At 43.2% G+C, this 20,035-nt stretch overlaps 1 protein-coding gene and 1 long non-coding RNA gene across 3 annotated transcripts in view; one reads left to right on the top strand and one right to left on the bottom strand.

Moving 5' to 3' along the window:
* Positions 1-10,222, top strand: part of LOC137563707 (uncharacterized) — a 77,863-nt gene extending 67,641 nt beyond the window's left edge. For both annotated transcript variants that reach the window (XR_011030410.1, XR_011030411.1), the window contains 2 exons: positions 8,291-8,555; positions 10,140-10,222. This is a non-coding gene — a long non-coding RNA (uncharacterized lncRNA). The remainder of the gene's footprint in view (positions 1-8,290; positions 8,556-10,139) is intronic.
* A 1,236-nt stretch (positions 10,223-11,458) lies between these two features.
* Positions 11,459-12,012, bottom strand: THAP5 (THAP domain containing 5). Its single transcript, XM_068273642.1, is given in 3 exon segments — positions 11,459-11,725; positions 11,727-11,804; positions 11,806-12,012. Coding segments are annotated over 3 exon segments (552 nt in total).
* Positions 12,013-20,035: the final 8,023 nt, after the last annotated feature.

Here is a 20,035-nt window from a genome sequence, read left to right as displayed (position 1 = left end):
ATCTATGTAAGCTAACTCTCAGTGGTGTAGCTAAGGAGCTATGGGCCCCAGTGTGAGTTTTACATGGGGGCGCCCCCCCCCCCCCCCCCCTATGCACTCAAAACATAACAAATGATATGGTGCACTAAAACCTGCCAAGGACAACACAGTGTCAGAGGTGCAAGAAGGGGATGGGGAACAGCTTGTTAAAGAGACTCTGTAACAAAATTTTCAGCCTTATTTCTTCTATCCTATAAGTTCCTATACCTGTTCTAATGTGGTGTGTTTTACTGCAGACTTTCCTAGTTGCACAGTGGCTCTATTATCTCTGTTATATAATCTAATCTTCTTTCCTCTGACGACTTGGTCTGGCTCAGGCACTCAGGCTGAAATGTGCAGATTTGCTTGCGATAGGATAGAAGCTATACACACCCTCTCCACGCCCCCTGCAGGCTCTGTGTGAGTCACAGACTGAGCTATTCTAAGCCTATCACACTCTGGTTAGCAGCCATGTCTTTTGTTTGCAAACATTGCCTAAAACTGGCAATTACAAGCCAGAATTGCAGCAGGGAGTGACAGAAACAGCACAGAGGGGCCCAGGTAACATAATGAATAGAATGGTATGCTTTTTATTGTAAGAATTTTAGAGTACAGATTCTCTTTAATGATTATTATCATTCAAAGCATTTATAGAAGTGATCATTACAAGTACAGGACCAATAAAGAGATAATACTGCAGTTAAGGGGGAGGGGGGGGGGGCGTATGGGGCTCCTCTAGCCTAAAGATCCTTGGTGCGGTTGAGACCTCTGCAACCCCTATTTCTTTGCCCACTGTTAAGCCTAACCTTCACTGTCTACCATGTCTAAAGTTATTCAAATTCTTCCTTGCTGATTCAGACCTCCTGCCCCATAACACTTAGGGCCCATTCACACCTAAAATCGCTAAATGCAACTGCAAGCGCTAAGCGGTTTTCTGGCGTTCTCCAGCGTTTTTATTTTTCACTGTATAGAAAGCGTTTTTTCAGTGATTAGCTAATACTTAACATTGAAACGCCAATCGCTCAGGAAATGCTGCATGCTACGCGTTTGCGTTTCACCAAAACGCTAAACACTTAGATGAGAAAAGAACCATAGACAATACATTGAACAAGTGCTTTTTGAACCGCTAGCGCTTTTGCTGAAAGCGCTAGTAAAGCGCACAAGTGTGAAAGGGCCCTTAACAGTGACATAACACTTTAATGTTATACCCTTCCCGGTTTGGTACCCAACCATAAAACAACATGCCAACGTTAAACTTTTGTCACCCAGAATTGAAGTTGATGACCATTTGGTGGACTTTTAATTGCTGACTACTGTACAGACATGCTGCTACACTTTCTGTTCTGTGGAAAGGGAGAAGGGCAAACAGGAAGCCTTTGAAGAGAGAGTTAAAGATAAATTGGGAGATAGATTAGATGTGGACACCATTTAAAGGGAAGAGGTTAATTTTAGGCAAGTGCATTGTTAAAGAGAACCTAAACTGAGAAGGATATGAATTTTTCCGTTTAAAAAAAATACCAGTTGCCTGACTCTCCTGCTGATCCTGTTTCTCTAATACTTTTAGCCACAGCCCCTCAACAAGCATGCAGATCAGGTGCTCTGACTGAAGTCAGACTGGATTAGCTGCATGCTTGTTTCAGGTGTGTGATTCAGCCTCTACTGCAATCAAAGAGATCAGCAGGACTGACAAGCAACTGGTATTGTTTAAAAGGAAACATCCATATCCCTCTCAGTTTAGGTTCCCTTTAAAGGACAACTGAAGAGAGAAGTATATGGAAGCTGCCATGTTTATTTCCGTTTACACAATACCAGCAGGGATGATCTGCAACCTTAATCACGAGTAATCATGAGTGATTACTCGTGATTCAAATGAGGATTAATTACAGCAGCTGAGCAGCGGGGATTGGAAGGGTTATTTACCCATAAATCTGCGTCCTCCCCGCGGTCCATGCGTCCTAATTGTAGAGTTCCAAGCCTCGCTGCCGTCACTTCCTCCTTCAAGCCGGAAGGAGGAAGTGACGGCAGCGAGGCTTAGAACGCTACTATTAGGACGCATGGACCTATATGAAGCGTGGGGAGGATGCGGATTTATCGGTAATTAACCCTTGCAATCCCTGCCATTCAGCTGCTGTAATTAATCCTCATTTGAATCACGAGTAATCCCTCGTGATTAAGGTCGGAGATCATCCCTGAATACCAGCTGCCTGGCAGTCCTGCTGATCTATTTGGCTATAGTAATGTCTGAATCACACCAGGAACAAACATGCAGCTAATCTTGTCAGGTCTGACAATAATGTCAGAAACATCTGATCTGCTGCATGGTTGTTCAGGGTCTATGGCTGAAAGTATTAGAGGCAGAGGATCAGCAGGGCTGCCAGGCAACTGGTATTGCTTAAGAGGCATTAAGTATGGCAGCCTCCATATAAATCTCTCTTCAGTTGTCCTTTAAGCTGCATGCACCTGCAAGTTTCACTACCCAAAACAATTGCTTGTGATCAATTTTAGGTGACATATGTACAGGTGCCCCCCCCCCTTCCCCCCCTCATATCAATAGGAGACATCAATGAGTGGAGACATCAATGGCCACCTTCAGACATAGGTAAAGGGGTCAATGTTATGCATAGATAGGGGAGAGTTATTGTTTGGGTCAGGGAAGTGGATAGTAGAATATTGGTAACATTACCAATATTCTAATATTGGTAATATCGTCTACACAAATTAATGGGCACCGCACCTCGATTAAATGTACACTGATTAACTATACAGACAGACATTTCCGCTTCTCTTTTCAGCATTAAGATTATTATTGATGACTTTTTGTACGCTCACTGTCATTTTTCAGCATTACCAGAGTACCATCTAGTGGTACACTGCAAAACTGCAAGATAGTTCAGTATTTATATAATCATTGTACTGTATATAGCTTTATGTATATGGCTTATGTACCTGTATATGATTACTTTCTCAAATAAAAAAATAGTAAACTATGCTGTATTAATTTGATTATTAATAATTCAACTATTAAAATGTATATTGTCATTTTAAACATATTTTAATAAAGTAGAAATGTATAATTTATAATTGTAAACTTTTTTCATTATCTGTAAATGTATTTGTAAATAAACTATTCGTTGTTGAAATTAGTTCTCAATTTGAAGCCTGTAAATAATATTTTTTCTTTTTCTGATTTTTTTTTTTTTTTTTTGGGGGGGGGGGGGGGGGGGGGGTTATCACACGTAAAGGACAACTGTAGGGAGAGGGATGTGGAGGCTGACATATTTATTTCCTTTTAAACAATACCAGTTGCCTCGCAGCCCTGCTGGTCTATTTGGCTTCAGTAATGTCTTAATAAGTAAACAGCTGTTATTTCCCACAATGCAACAAGACTCCCACAGTGTGATGTCAGAACCATTGTCCTAACATCACACTGTGGGAGGGGTTTCACCACAATATCAGCCATACAGAGCCCCCTCATGATCTGTTTGTGAAATGGAAAATATTTCTCATGGGAAAGGGGGTATCAGCTACTGATTGGGATGAAGTTCAATACTTGGTTACGGTTCCTCTTTAACTGAAGCAAGTGAGGCCTGTTATATATTGTTCTTGGTTCTTTTGTGACCTCTTGAATGAGTTGTTGCTGCACTCTTGGAGTAATTTCTGTAGGCAAGCCACTCTTGGGAAGGTTTACTACTGTTAAATGTTCTCCATTTGTGGATAAAATAAAAATCAGGAAGGGCAAAAATAACTTTTCATAGCATTGTATGCCATAGAAAGTGACAGGAATTAAGATTCAAATTCATAGCCTGTACTCACAATGTAGGCACAGAGGTGTCCACTTTCTCAGTGGGTTTGCAATTTGCTCATCTGCCTTCATTTTAGCAAACGGAGGGATGAAAAAAAAGAAAAGCTAAACCGCTGGTGTGTAGAAGTTCACCTGCAGTTAATGTGTCTGTGGTGCAAAGCAAAACATTCTTTTTTACTACTTTATTCCACGTCTTTAATTAAGAGTAAACAATGTAATGTTAAATGTATCATAATTTTCTTCAAAATTAAACATATATTAATATACATATTAAATAGGATTAAGATTTTACTTGTGCAAATTTGAAAAATTGTAAACTATAAAATACACGTGTATAAAGGGCACATTTCTCCCAGAGTTAAATGCACTATAAATTACTGTTCTACTATGTTGCTGCCGCTTACAGTAAGAAGAAAAAATCTGACAGGTTTTGGACTAGTCCATCTCCTCAAGGATTCTCAGTATTTCCTTTATTCTTTACAAAAGCACTCCCTGAAAAGGATCAATACAAAGATGCCAGCCAGCCACCCTGGCATTATTCTGGCAGTTGGAGTGAGCAACTCCCCCTCAGTAGGTGCTTATGTAAATAAAGAAAACCCTGAGGCTACGTTCACATCATGAAACGCCATCAGCGTTTCTATGCATTGCGGGCTGATCCCATTCACTGAAAGTGAATGGGTCAGCCGCGCTTTTTTAAAAAAATGCGTGCAGCATGCGTTGTGAACATCAGACAGTGCAGTCTATGCACTTCTGATATCATGTGCGTCGGCCTCCTGCACGTGTTGCCGAAATCTGGACGGCAACATGTGCAGTGTGAACGGGGCCTGATAATCCCCTATGATGAGATGGACTACTCCAAAACCTGTCACATGTGTCAGAGAAAATTACATGTGCTAATGACTGGGTTGTAATTCCCTCTTCTACCTCTGGAGGTCCCTCCAGATATAGTATTACACGTGCTGAATGACTGGGTTAAGAAAAAATGAGTAAGGCCTCGTTCTAAAATCGTAATCGCACTCCACTGCGCGCTTTGTTTTTGGTAAAATCGTTTTTTTAAGCACTTTTCCAGAGCGGTTTTGTCATTCGCTCCCTGATGCAAGTCAGGAAGTGAACTCTTTGACCCGGAAAATAATAAATACAATGTATTTATTCTAAAAACTGTAAACACAATCACCCCATCAATCTGTTTTGTGAGTGTTTAGTGCTCTTCCTATACCTTCCATTATAGCGAAAAACGCCCCCAAAATGGTACAGGCACCGCTTTGCTGACCACAAAGTGGACACAACTTGCTGATATGAACCTTCTCATAGAGAGTCATTGCAAAAATTTTTTTAGGCGATTTGGAAAATCGCCTGCGCTGTAAAAAAGGGCAAAACCGCCCTAGGTGTGAACGAGCCTTGAAACCTTTGCTTTTCAGCCACCGTGGCAGAACTGCTTTCGATACAGGAGGCTGTGAGTTCATTTCTTGGACTTTCTAATTTAGCTGCCTAATAATGTACGTCTTTCAGGATTTCAGCAGCTATCACACACAACAGCACACCTTCAGAGGTATGTGTGTGTGAGAGCTGTGTGTGTCTGGTTACTGGTAGAGAAAAGCTGTCACATAATGTAAATTAGCATTTCCAGGAAGCTTTGAAATCCAAAGCTATGCTTGAAAATTGATGTCTAGTACAGTATCTACCCATCAGCAGAGTAAGCAGACTAACTTATTTTATTTTTAACTTATTGGGTCAGATGGCAGCAGCTGCTATAATTTCAAACACCTCTAATTATAAAAGGTATATCCTTGAAGGTGTAATTACACAATTATAAAATGTTTGCATGAAAGTTAAAGTTGATGCATCACCAGGACAATCCATAAATGATCTGTCCAGAAAAGCAGACCGAATCCCAGCCAGGGAACTATCTGCACGGAGTTTGTATGTTCTCCCGTGTCTGCCTGGGTTTCCTCTAAGCACTCCGATTTCCCCTCGCATCCCAAAAACATACAGATAAGTTCATTGGCTTCCCTTAAAATTGTCCATAGACTACAATGGACATATGACTATGGTAGGGATTAGATTCTGAGCTACTCTGAGGAACAGAGACAAGACTATATACACTGTAAAGCGCTGCAGAAGATGTCTGCACAATATAAATACTAAAATGATAATAATTGTACAAATTTTACATGAATCATGCAGCAACACACTGCAGAGTTTGTGGCGAGCTTGTGGCGAGTTTGCTAATTCCATCGCACCACATTGTGTCACCATAGTCTCCATAGACTTACATTGCCATTGCGACGAGCTGCGACGGGTGTACTGCGGCACAAGGAAACGTGGTAAGTGTAAAAGTAGTCTCAAGCAACTGGAAAAAAAACACATATCTTCTTACCTGATCTTCTTACACAGCTCTCGCAGGCCACGCTCTCCTCTGTGAATGAGCATACACACACTGCACAGGTTCAAAGTACAACCCGTGCCTGCACAGTAGCAGGAGCCACCAGTGCATGGCCTTTTCCTCCTTGCATGAGAAGCTCTGTGCTACTGCACAGGCATGAACCCTACTGGCACCTGCACAGTATGGCCATGCTCATACACGGAGAGAAGCATGACTGAAAAGACGAGGATCCCAATCAGCAGCGGAGGGTCAATGAGGATTGGGGAAGCCTCTGGATGCTCCAGAGGCTTCCCTCTACTGATGTATTTCACACCTGAGGTGAGAGGGGTACAGAAGCTGACATATATATTTCCTTCTAAACAATGCAGATTGCCTCTGTCTGAACAAGTATGCCAGTCAGGTGTTTCTAGCTGAAGTCTGACTGGATTAGCTGCATGCTTCTTTCAGGTGTATGATTCAGACACTACTGCAGCCAAAGAGATCAGCAGGACTGCCAGACTACTGGTATTATTTTTAAGAAAATATATATGGCAGCTACCATATCCCTTTCAGTTCTAGTGTACTACAGATTCACTTTAATTGTGCTCAAGTGACTATTATTTTTTAAAAAGATGACACTTGGGGTCAAAAGCAGGTAGTTCTGTCTTCTGAATCTCAGAAACCGTGCCATGCATGGCTATGGGATTCGCTGCCTCCCGCACAAAAAAATGCTGCAATGTCGGCCGAATCTCTAACGGCTGACGGCTGGAGCATTATCCCCTATGCCAGAGTTGCCCTGCGTGATTTCCCTTCAGGCAGGGAACACACTTGTCTTTCAGTTTTCTGCGCGCGTTTTTCTGCATACTTTTTCCGCACACCAAGTGTGTTTCTAGGCAGGAAAACACGTGCGTTTTTTTTACAGCAGCTGATGTAATTGATAGAGAAAACTGACAAAATGTGCAGAATCAGGATGCAGAATGTCCGTTTTTTTTTCTGCGTGCGAACAACATATTAAGTGTGAACTAGCCCATTGATTAACATGAGTTCTCGTTTTTTTCTGTGCAGAAAATGCGCACGAAAACAGTCAGATGTGTTCCCTGCCTTAGGAAAACTCTGCGTATTCGGCCCAATTTCCGCAGCAGTGGAAATGGGCCCTTATTGTATTTCATTCATGATGTGTGCATGGAGTGGGTGGCTTGTTTAAAGGGACCCTGGCCTGAACAGTGATAATAAATTTAAATCTGGACTTACCTGGGGTTTCCTCCAACTCCCCCTTGCCCACTAGGCTACTTGGTGTCATCTCCGTGGTCCTGCTGGTGGCCCTATTAGCCTGGCGACTTTGGCCGAAGTCGTGAGCAAATGCACATGCATGGCTAGTCCATGAACCCAACCCGATCACACGCATGTCGCCATAAGCTTCCTGCGCATGCAAAGTTCAGTCTTTCAAGAACTTTACATGCGCAGAAGGCTTATGGACGACACATGCGTGATTGAGCCGAGTGCGTGGGCGGGCGCAGTTGCTCACGACTTTGCCTAAAGTTGCCAGGCAAACAGTGCTGCCAGTGGGACCACGGAGGGTACCCAGAGGACGCATAGGGACTTTGCAGGCTACGGGGGGCTGGAGGAAGCCCCAGGTAAGTCCAGATTTGTTTTGTTTTGTATCACTGTTCAGGGTACTTTAAAGTTAAGAAACAGATACAAAAGGTTGACGTGTCCTTTTCTGTTTGAAATCTTCTAACCTTCCCTGTTCTATCATAGCCTGGAGAAGGCCAAATAGGAAACGCTCAGTCAGCTGCTATTATTCTCTAGCCTTCTGACAAACAGCTGGCATACTGGAATCTCAAAGGATGGGCAATACATGCCAGAAGGTTTGCTAAAATGTCAGTAGGTTGCTTAAATTGAAGCATCAGACTTGCTTTGTTATAAAGGCTCCCTTCCTCTGGTAACTACATTACTAAAAAGTAAAACACAACAATAACAAATCAAGGAAGAGTGACATGACTTCACTATAAAAACTTGACAAATAAACCTAGCTGAAGCAGTGGATGCAGAGTAGCATGTGTTTACCAGAAATATGACATTTTGTTTTCCATGCTGCTGTTCCCCAGAGACAGAGATGGATGCTAGAAGCTGAGGCAACAATTGCATATGCCAAGTCTAAAAGGAAATTCATAACTATGAGCCTGAAACCGTTTCATGTGATATTTTCTGCTGACGCAAGATATCTCAACGCATACAGAAGAGAATGAAGATCATCAAATGGGATTTGTAACACCGGCTTTCTGGAAGATGTATTTGCTCTTGTGACCCAGCCTAGGACTTGTGGCAGTTCTAATACAGGCTGACTTAAATGAATCATGACTCTTCATTTAGGTTTGTGTCTAAACATCATACGCGTGTATTAGGATGTTCCTAAGAGATCTACCTAAATTCTTATCTGCAATTGTATAACCCCCAAAAGCCTACTGTAATTTTATGTTTTGTGTCTTATTTATTTGTTGTTATATTCTCCCAGTCTGGTCTCTCAGTCTATCATTCTTCTGTAATGTGAGAACAGCTTCCATATACATTAAACAACACATTCCTATCATTTTCTCACTGTTTATTAATCTTTTCAGCACCCATAAATCCCGTTTTAAATTAAAATGCTATTAAAATGCTATATAAACCTTCACTTACACTGAAATCATTTTATTCTCTTGCTAGGTGTTGAAAATAAATTCTATAGCATAAAGTCAGATTAAAGGGAACCTATTTCCTTGTAAACCATGCCAGTTGCTTGGCAGTCCTCCTGACCCTGTGTCTAATACTTTTAGCCATAAACCCTGAACAAGCATGCAGCAGATCAGGTGCTCTGACTAGGCTGACTTGGTTTTACTGGATTAGCCATATGCTTGTTCCAGGGTTTTGACTCAGACACTACTTATGCTAAAAGATCAACAGGTCTGCCAGGCAAATGGCATTGTTTACAAGGAAATAAATATGGCAGCCTCCATATCCCTTTCACCTTGGGTTCCCTTTAAGGGCAAGCACTTTTCTAAGCACTAGTCATTTAAAGGGAATCTTAAGTCAAATACATTTATCAAAATAAAATATTCACCTGAAAGCCTGTACCCTGCGGATCATTTTCGCACCAGAACCGCCGTTCAGGACTAATAATTTATTCTTTTAGAGCCTGGTTTCATTTTTATAATATATTCAAAATTGTGCTGGCCGCCGGAACTACTTCCAGGTCAGCCAGCGCTTTATTGTATAGTTGCTCATGCACTGCTTTTCTCTGCTGCAGTGCACAAGCAGAATATTTAGAAAGCGCTGTTCCTGAGTGCACACATCCCGGAGCATGCACAGTATAGTAATTACGGGCACGGCAAGGTATGGCTATAAACAGTGAGTGTGTGCCAAATCTATACGTACTCCACAAGCAGTTGCACGCACGTAGCAAGAGCTCGCAGGGCTCTGGTACTGCAGCATGGCAGGCAGCGTTAGGACCAAGGAAAGGAAGAAGCTATTGGCTCCTTACACTTCCAGGTCATCCGGCAACTCGCGCCAACAGGCAGACTTAACGGGAAGAATTGCAGGGCAACAGAGGACTGCATCAGAGAACAGGCACTGTGGTAAATGTCTTCTCTGCCTCCACTGCAATGTAATATGTTTAAAAAAAATTGACTTATGTGCCTAACAAAAAAACAAAACAAAAAAAAACACTTGCTAATGTAATGCTTTGTGTAATTTTTTTTTTTTAATCACATGATCAAGTGGGAACACACATAGCAGTACATTAGCAAGAACTTCTTCTTTTAATCACTGGCGCTTAGAAAAGTGCTTGTAGTGTGAACCAGCCCCAAGGAGCCTGGATCCTTTCTAAACCAGATCAGGAACAGGAGAATTGAAATGAGAGAATTTCATAAATCAGATTGCAAATTTGAAATTTATTTTGTTCTTCTCTGGTTCATCTAGCTTTTCTCTGGTTTCAACTGGCTCTGCTAAGTCGTCCAGTCAGAGCCAGCTGGCGCAGGCACAGTCCAGCCGCATGCTCCCCCACCTTGCTTCCATCGCAGCGAGTGTTCTGCACCTGCGCAGTAGTACAACGAGAGTGAGGCAGGAGCGCGCACATGGCCGCGTATGCACAGTTGGCCCCAGACTGGAGGACTCTCCGGGGCCAATTGCTGAAGAATGAGGAGGCGGAAGAAGATGAGGAAGGAGTGATCAGGCTGGAGGAAGCCCCATGTACAGTATGTATATTTTCTTTTTCAAGCCCTATCTCAGGTTCTCCTTAAAGAGACTCCGTAACAAAAATTGCATCCTGTTTTTTATCATCCTACAAGTTCAAAAAGCTTTTCTAATGTGTTCTGGCTTACTGCAGCACTTTATACTATCACTGTCTCTGTAATAAATCAATGTATCTTTCCCCTGTCAGACTTGTCGGCCTGTGTCTGGAAGGCTGCCAAGTTCTTCAGTGTTGTGGTTCTGCTATGAACTCCCCCTTCCAGGCCCCTCTATGCACACTGCCTGTGTGTTATTTAGGATTAGAGCAGCTTCTCTCTTCTCTCTTATCTTTTATAAGCTGGATAAATCCTCCTCTGAGCTGGCTGGGCTTTCACATACTGAAGAATTACAGACAAGGGCAAAGCTGTTTGCAGGAAGAAACAAGCAGCCTGAAACTTCAGTGCATGAGAGCAGGGGGAAAGAAACACACAAATGATCTCTTGAGATTCAAAAGGAAGGGTGTATACAGCCTGCTTGTGTATGGATGTATTATGTGTGGACATACTGTACATCAACCTACTTCCTGTTTTGGTGGCCATTTTGTTTGTTTATAAACAAACTTTTTAAAACTGTTTTTAACCACTTTTAATGCGGCGAGGAGCGGCGAAATTGTGTCAGAGGGTAATAGGAGATGTCCCCTAACGCACTGGTATGTTTACTTTTGTACGATTTTAACAATACAGATTCTCTTTAAGGTTGTCCTGTGTGTATTGCATTGTACCAGAATGTCAAAATTAGGTCAACAAATATCCTGAGCAAGACAGATTTTCTATTGTGGCTTCACTAACTACTTCTCCTTTTCTATCCAAAGATACATATCTTCAGATCTTTAACGTTAACGGCCCCCCTCAAGCAAAGTTTAGTATAGTGAAAATGCTCTATAAAAATATAAGGCCGGGGCTCTACGTTATGCATGGGTTATCCCATTATGCCTTATTGTAGATGAGAAAATCTATTTACAAATCTCCCACTGAAGACCAAACAGAACATCCATACAATTCAATTCCACATTATTGCACCATAGCAACATCAAAGCTGTTCAGATTACTGTCAGTGATTTTTAACTTTTCATCTGACAGCAAATGTTCCTGCCTCAATTGTGCAATAAGAGCTTCCAGTGATGTCAAACGGGACAGAGTTACATTTTCCCGCACTTTTAGAAGTGCCATTTTGGACTACAGTTTAGCGATGGTTTGTCTGAGATGATTTCTGTCAAATTCATGTTTGCAGTATGAATGCTCGGTTTCTAAGAGCTCATCAGCTCGGCTTGGTTCCTCAGAAAATGTATTTTTCAACATCAAAGTTTTCTTCATCAGTGATTTGTCGATTATCCGCGATGACCTGACTTGTCAGAACAGGCTGTCTCTGAAATTCCATCTGGCACAATGATTGCAATAACAGATTCTCCATTCAAGTCCAGTTGTTCTATTGTTGGCTTAATTGCTGTGAACACGAGTGACTTGTCAGAGGCTTGTGGTTTGTTGCTGAAATTATCTACGTGAAATGTATTTAGATTTTCTGTCACAATGTCAGGCTGCTCTGCTAATGGAACTTCAAAACACATCTTCTAGTCTGATATTGTGTTAATAAGTAGCTTTTCCAGAGATGCATTATTCAACTCAAAAGTCAGAACTTGACAGGCTGACATTTCATATTCTGCCTTTGTCTGACCGCAGAATAAAGCTTTGCAATCTGAAGTGTACTGCTATGCATTGTGATAGACGGACAAAAATGGCAAAACCTGGGAAAAGACATATATCCTTGACTAATATAGTGTCGGACCACCTCTAGCATTCAGATCTGCTTGCAGTCTCCTTGGAATCGATAAAAAGACATTCTGTATAGTTTTCAGGGAAATATTTCTACGGAACATTGACAAGCTCCATTAATGATGATGGTGGTTGATAGCGTACTCAAACCTTTGTCTCCAACACTGACCACAAGGGCTCGATGATATTGAGGTCAGGTGATTCAGAACAGGTGCTTTGTCCTTTTGATGAACAGCATTAGCATAAAGGTACAAACTTTGCACCATGGAATAGACTTGGTCACGCAAAATGGTCACGCACTCATTGTCAGTAATGTGACCTTGCAAGGTAATAATGGGTCCAGCAGAATACCACAATATGGCTGCCCATACTATGACTGAGCCTCTGCTATGTTTCACTGTTAATAGCAAACAATCTGGATTGTTACCGTAGAGTGGAATGGCAGCGCATCTAAACCAAGCTGCACCTGACTGACCATCTGTATAAAGCTGCAAGGCCTCTTAGACACAACTGTGCTCATTACATGTAAGACAGGTGCTAAACACCTAAGAGTATGTACTAGACTCTTCCACTGCGATGAGGTCATCGTGTTGGAAGGAACCCTAAGCAACAAGCCATAAAAATGGAGAAAGGGGTGCAGCATGGACCCCCTTCCATTTGAATTGCTATTTGCTAGGGTCCGTTTCGTCAAGATGACGGCATCGCAGTGGAAGGGTCAAGCACAAAATCCTTTGCATGCAAATTAATTTGGAAGCAAACATCCTCCTTGACCTTTCAGCAGCTTTTGACACAGAGGACTATCCTCTACTTTTCCAGTCCATGGGTATTCATGACCTCATCCTGGCCTGGCTCTCATCCTACCTCTCCAACCATGGTGGCTCCCCTCTGTGAATCCCTCCACTGGCTTCCTATCCAGTCCAGAACCAGATTCAAGATACCGTGTCCGTCCTACAAATCTGCCCAACCTATATTTCCAATCTTACTCAGAGGTACACACCTAGCCGCCCACTCCACTCCTCCAATAAATTTAGCCTGACCACCCCCAACATCAACCAGTCCATGCCCGCCTCCAGGACTTCTCCAACACTATGGAACTCCCTACCTCCCCCCATTAGGGTTGCTCCCTCCTTCAACATCTTCAAGAAGGCCCTCAAAACGCACTTTTTCACTTTGCCCCCCCCAACTATTGCGCTAAACCCGCAGCTGAACTCTGGTCCCCTACTTTTCGTGTCTCTACCTCTTCCTCTATATTGTAAGCCTTCGGCAGGGTCCTCCTGCCAGAGACGTGATAACATGCAGCAGACAGGGTAAGTGGAAAGAAGGGTGCTCTTGGCTGTAAGTCTGCTGAAGCAATCAGAAGGGTCAAGGGCTGCTGTACACATGCTGGATTCTCGGCAGAGGTGGTCACACAGGCAGCCTTCTACCCCAGAGCACCATTTACAATAAACAGCACAACAAACATTCCACATTGCTACCATCTGTAATCAATTGAATAAAGTAAATTAGGGCGAGGAAAGATTTTTGCAATGGGCAAAACACTGACTAAATAATGTACAGTATTAATGAATATTGTAAAAGATAAAAGGTACTTACATATTATACAGTCTAGCAAATTTGACTGCCCCCCTTTTAAAAGATATTACTATCCTTTGGAAATTTATATCTACAAGAGTCTTGGCTTTCACTTGCACTATGCAACCAGACTCTCCTGACTGACCAGTTAAGTTGTTTTCCGCAAACAATATTTACAAAACTGTATGATTAAAAAAAAAGATAAATTGTTACAATTGTGACATGAACATAGTTTGAGACGATTTCTATATGTGGCCTTAGTTCAGCTTTAAACCAATTAAATTTGAACGAAAGGATCACTGTTGTAAAATTAAATCTCAAAATCATAGGTTTTATCTGCTACTACTTTGTAAGGGCTGTACTTGCCTTGGGGCAACATATGTGAACTTCTTTTTTGAATGGATGAGCAGCTAAATTCACAAGAGGGTCCCTTTGAGGCCTGAAAGAACTTAAACGACCACTCCAGCAAAAAAAAAAGTAAGCAGTTAAAATCAGACAGAAGCAACAGGTTTTGTACTAGTCCATCTCCTCATGAGGGATTCTCAGGGTTTTCTTTGATTTCAAAAGAATTTCCTCAACGGCAGTTGCTAAGTCTATCAAAACAGTGTGCAAGTGAGTAGGGAGGTTGGCTGGAATCTTACTGTTTTGGCAGTTATACTGCCATTCAGAAAATGCTTCTGAAAACAAAGAAAACCATGAGGAGATGGACTAGTCCAAAACCTGTCAGTTCTGTCAGATTTTAAATGCTTACTTTGTCGCTGGAGTGGTCCTTTAACGGACAACTGTACGGAGCGGTATGTGGAGGCTGCCATATTTATTTCCTTTTAAACAATACTAGTTGCCTGGCTGTCCTGCTGATCCTTTGCCTCTAATACTTTTACCCATAGACCCTGAAAAAGCATATGCAGATCAGGTGTTTCTGACATTATTACCAAACACAAAAGGAAATGCTCACTCCCTGACAGCACTCTGCCACTTATATATAGTTTGCAGACTGCCAGTCAGCCAATAAGAAGTGCAAATACATTACACCTAGTCTGGAGATAAAGAATTCATTTTTCAGCACGACCTGGCACCTGCTCACGGTGCCAAAACCACTGGTAAATGGTTTACTGACCATGGTATTACTGTGCTCAATTGGCCTGCCAACTCTCCTGAACTGAACCCCATAGAGAATCTGTGGGATATTGTGAAGAGAAAGTTGAGAGACGTAAGACCCAACACTCTGGATGAGCTTAAGGCCGCTATCGAAGCATCCTGGGCCTCCATAACACCTGAGCAGTGCCACAGGCTGATTGCCTCCATGCCACGCCGCATTGAAGCAGTCATTGCTGCAAAAGGATTCTTGACCAAGTATTGAGTGCATAACTAAACATAATTATTTGAAGGTTGACTTTTTTTGTTTTAAAAACACTTTTATTGGTCGGATGAAATATGCTAATTTTTTGAGATAGGAATTTGGGGTTTTCATGAGCTGTATGCCAAAATCATCAATATTAAAACAATAAAAGGCTTGAACTACTTCAGTTGTGTGTATTTGAATCTAAAATATATGAAAGTCTAATGTTTATCAGTACATTACAGAAAATAATGAACTTTATCACAATATGATAATTTTTTGAGAAGATCCTGTACATCTCTTTGCACATATCATTGAATTGAGCCCGAGTTCAACTGTGGGGATTCTTTTTTGTACCCTACCCAGTGGTTTATTTATACAGTGGGATGCAAAAGTTTGGGCAACCTTGTTAATCGTCATGATTTTCCTGTATACAGTAAATCGTTGGTTGTTACGATAAAAAATGTCAGGTAAATATATCATATAGGAGACACATACAGTGATATTTGATATTACGTTTATTGGATGTACAGAAAGTGTGCAATAATTGTTTAAATACAATTAGGCAGGTGCATAAATTTGGGCACTGTTGTCATTTAATTGATTCCAAAACCTTTAGAACTAATTATTGGAACTCAAATTGGCATGGTAAGCTCAGTGACCCCAGACCTACATACACAGGTGAATCCAATTATGAGAAAGAGTATTTAAAGCAGAAGGATTAGTCATACTGTACCAGGGGGAAAAAACACATATGTAAGTAGATAAATACTTGATCTACTTACAATAACACATGTATTGTACTGTCCACGTTTTGATTTCAGTGGATTTTATATAGTAAATGAAGGGAATTCTGTTCCTGGTGGGAACCATGTCTTTTGCCCACAGTTTGAGGCTAAATACTGACGTCATTTCTGCCCTTTTTTTCTTTTCTCCTCCAATTGCTGAGTCACCTCAGCCTTGCTTGTAAAGTTAAACACAAGTGAGCAGAGGATCGTGTACAGATAGGCAGCTAGGCAGGGAAATAAATGGAAGAGGAGGGATATATTATAGATAAAAAGAACTCCTAGCATGCAACTGTTTGGCACTGACTATTAAAGGGCCAGTGCTCCTAAAGTATGTGATAACTCCAAACCATAACAGCAGAAAAAGTTTTGAATACTGGATAAGCATCTGTATCACTTAATACATTCAGACCAGTTGCTGTTGAAATTTGATTTTTATGGTGACAATCGCGCTTTAAGGGGGTCAATTGTAAGTTTTCCTCCTCTTTTAATTTTCTCTGAAGAGTAGCACACATGGGGGTCTCAAAACAACTCTCAAATGACCTGAAGAAAAAGATTGTTCACCATCATGGTTTAGGGGAGGGATACAGAAAGCTGTCTCAGAGATTTAAGCTGTCTGTTTCCCCGGTTAGGAACATATTGAGGAAATGGAAGACCACAGGTTCAGTTCAAGCTAAGGCTCGAAGTGGCAGACCAAGAAAAATCACAGATAAACAGAAGCGACAAATGGTGAGAACAGTCAGAGTCAACCCACAGACCAGCACCAAAGACCTCCAACATCATCTTGCTACAGATGGAGTCACGGTGCAATGTTCAACCATTCAGCGCACTTTACACAAGGAGATGATGTATGCGAGAGTGATGCGGAGGAAGCATTTTCTCCACCCACAGCACAAACAGAGGTATGAGGTATGCTAAAGCACATTTGAGCAAGCCAGCTTTATTTTGGAATAAGGTGCTGTGGACTGATGAAACTAGAATTGAGCTATTTGGGCATAAGAAGGGGCGTTATGCATGGAGGAAAAACAACACAGCATTCTAAGAAAAACACCTGCTACCTACAGTAAAATATGGTGGTGGTTCCATCATGCTTTTGGGCTGTGTGGCCAGTGCAGGGACTGGGAATCTTGTCAAAGTTGAGGGATGCATGGATTCCACTCAGTATGAGCAGATTATGGAGACCAAGGTCCAGGAATCAGTGACAAAGCTGAAGTTGCGCCGGACAATGATCCTAAACACTGCTCAAAATCCACTAAGGCATTCATGCAGAGGAACAAGTACAACGTTCTGGAATGGCCAAATTTATGCACTTGCCTAATTTTGTTTAAAGCCAATGGGTACCGTTTAAAGAAAGAAAAAGTCAGATACTCACCTAAGGAGAGGGAAGGCTCGGTCCTAATGAGCCTTCCCTCTCCTCTCCCGGTGCCCTCGGTGCTGCGCTGGCTCCCCCGTTCGCGTCCGCCGCCGCAGGGACTTCGGAGGTCTTCGGGAGCACCCGGGCTTCCGAAGACGGGCCGCTCCATACTACGTACGCGCGAGCACGTCATAGAGGGAGCTCGCGCATGCGTAGTATGGAGCGGCCGCGTCATCGGGAGCCCGAGTGCTCCCGAAAGCTCCCTTCGGCATGCGGAAGTGGCAGTATTTGACCGAACTGGTTGAATACTGCCACGGGGGATCCTGCGCGGGACCGGGCACCGGGAGAGGAGAGGGAAGGCTCATTAGGACCGAGCCTTCCCTCTCCTTAGGTGAGTATCTGACTTTTTCTTTTTTTTAACGGTAAACATTCACTTTAAATAATTATTGCACACTTTCTGTAAATCCAATAATCTTCATTTCACTTCTCAAATATCACTGTGTGTGTCTCCTGTATGATATATTTAACTGACATTTTTTATTGTAACAACCAACGATTTCTACAGGAAAATCATGAAGATTAACAAGGTTGCCCAAACTTTCGCATTCCACTGTATATAGCGCTGACATCTTCTGCAGCACTGTATAGAGTAGGCAATAGGAAGAGAGGAGAGAATGCCAGCACTGCTGTCAGTTGCGTTTTGTACCACCCTCTCCACACCATACAACGCTCACTGCAGTGCCAGTGCTTCCACCTTCTCCCCATTTGATACATGACTGTATAGAGTACAGAGTTTCATAACGGTTAGCTTCATCCACTAGCTGACTACTCCTTTTCCCCAAAACTTGCAGTGATACGCTCATCGCCCCAACCCGTCAACCCTCCCATCAAAAAAAATGTGTTGGTTTTTTTTTTTGGGGGGGGGGGGGGAGGGGAGGAGGAGGATGGGGTGTCTGTAAATAATCAGCACCGGGTGCCAAATTCCCTAAGTAACCCACTGGGTATAGTAAACTATGTGTCTGTTCCCAGCCAAGCCCCATCAGGGCCGGATTTAGGGGCAGGCCACTGCCTAGGGCGGAAGATTGCTTGGGGCAGGTAGTTAGCCACCCGCAACATTTACTCTTCCCACAGTCCAGTCGGTCACAGCCGCCCGCTTTGCACACTGCAGCTTGTCCTTGTGTGCGCAGTCAGCGAGCGGCTACAGATGAGTCAGGAAGCCGCTGCCCTGGTTCTGTGCACGGAGATCGCTCTGCCTGCTGCGCCCCAGCACGTGGCTGACGTGATCTGATCAGCTTATAGGAGCGTAACGGTCAGAAGCAGCGAACAGACATGGGAAGGAACAACGTCTGCTGATACACGGAGGTCTCGCCACGTGCTCGGGATGACACAGATCAGAAACTCCCAGGGCGCAGCAGGCAGAGCGATCTCCGTGCACAGATAGAACCATGGCAGCTGTTTTTCCCTTCTTCCTTCTAAGTCCCAACAACGAAGCAGGATGACAGTGTTAGCACGGCGGGGGAGGGAGAGAGAGATCAGCTGATTAGCTCAGCTGCTCGGGACTGGAGAAGCAGGGTTCTGTGTGCAGCCTTCCACGGTGCACAGAAGAGAGGGATCTTTGGATGATCGGATTCCTGACATTCCGAAACTTCTTCCGCTGTGATTGCTTGCTTGTAAGTATCTGCTGCTGGTGTGACTGCATGCTTGTGTGTACACCCTCCCCCTCTCCCCTTTCCACCAAGGTAGTATTTGTCCCTCCCCCTCAGCATGTCGTCCCATTCCAAAGAGGCACCACAGCTGCCAGCATTCCCATCCCCCACTATAGGGTCACCATAGCTGCCAGCAAGCCCCACTCCCCTCTATAGAGGCACTACAGTTCCAAGCATGCCCTTCCTCTATATAGTATTGGGTATCCCCTAGGGCTGGCTGGTGTAGACCACCTCGTCCCCCCCAAAGTGATTAGTGGTTCCCTGGAGCCTCTGCAGCGTATTCGCAGAGGAGCTTTTTACCTGTCCGGCATGCTTCTCTGTGCTCTATCTCCCTAGCCCAGCAGCATATGAGTATGTACATGCCACCAAGTCACGGAATTAAGGCTTCTACAATGATGAAGCACATAGATGGGGGAAGCACACTGGCCGGACAGTTGAATGCACTCCACTGCAAATACAGGGACCCCAGGGGACCACTATTCACATTAGAGGGGACCCAACAGCCAGCTCTGTGGCCCTCGGGGACAACCCAATACTCTATGAAGACTGAGAGGCATGCTGGGAACTGTGGTGCCTCTGTGGAGCGGTAGGGGCATGCTGGCAGCTGTAGTGCTTATATAGAGGGCGGTGTGCTGAGAGCAGTTTTAAGTTTGCCCCTATGGAAACACCCGTCCTGGCTAGCCCCTCAATTCTCGACCTTACCCTGGCTGACTTGTTCACTCTGATCACCACCTCAGTTCTGGCTGCCCCCTCTATAATTTTTTTCCTCACCCCCTACCTCAACCTGAAACACATAAAATAAACAAACTGATGCTTAGCTTTTAGTAATGGGAAGCCTCTGGATAGTTTAGAGGCTTCCCATATCTTCCTGTACCCCATTGTTCCAGTGCTGTACCCCTCTCTGTTCAAATAGGTTTCTTCAGTGTGCAAGTGTGACCATATTGTAACTGGGCATGCACAAGTAAGGTCTGCACATGCCCAGTATAATTAAGTGCTTGTGCACAGAAGAAAAATGCTAAGCAACCTAGTTCTACTGGGCATGCACAGACCTGACTTCCACAT

This window comes from Hyperolius riggenbachi, chromosome 3, assembly GCF_040937935.1.
Source record: "Hyperolius riggenbachi isolate aHypRig1 chromosome 3, aHypRig1.pri, whole genome shotgun sequence".
In the NCBI taxonomy this organism is placed as follows: Eukaryota; Metazoa; Chordata; class Amphibia; order Anura; family Hyperoliidae; genus Hyperolius; species Hyperolius riggenbachi.
The sequence above is the reverse complement of the archived record's forward strand: the minus strand, read 5'-3'. Positions and strand labels throughout refer to the sequence as shown.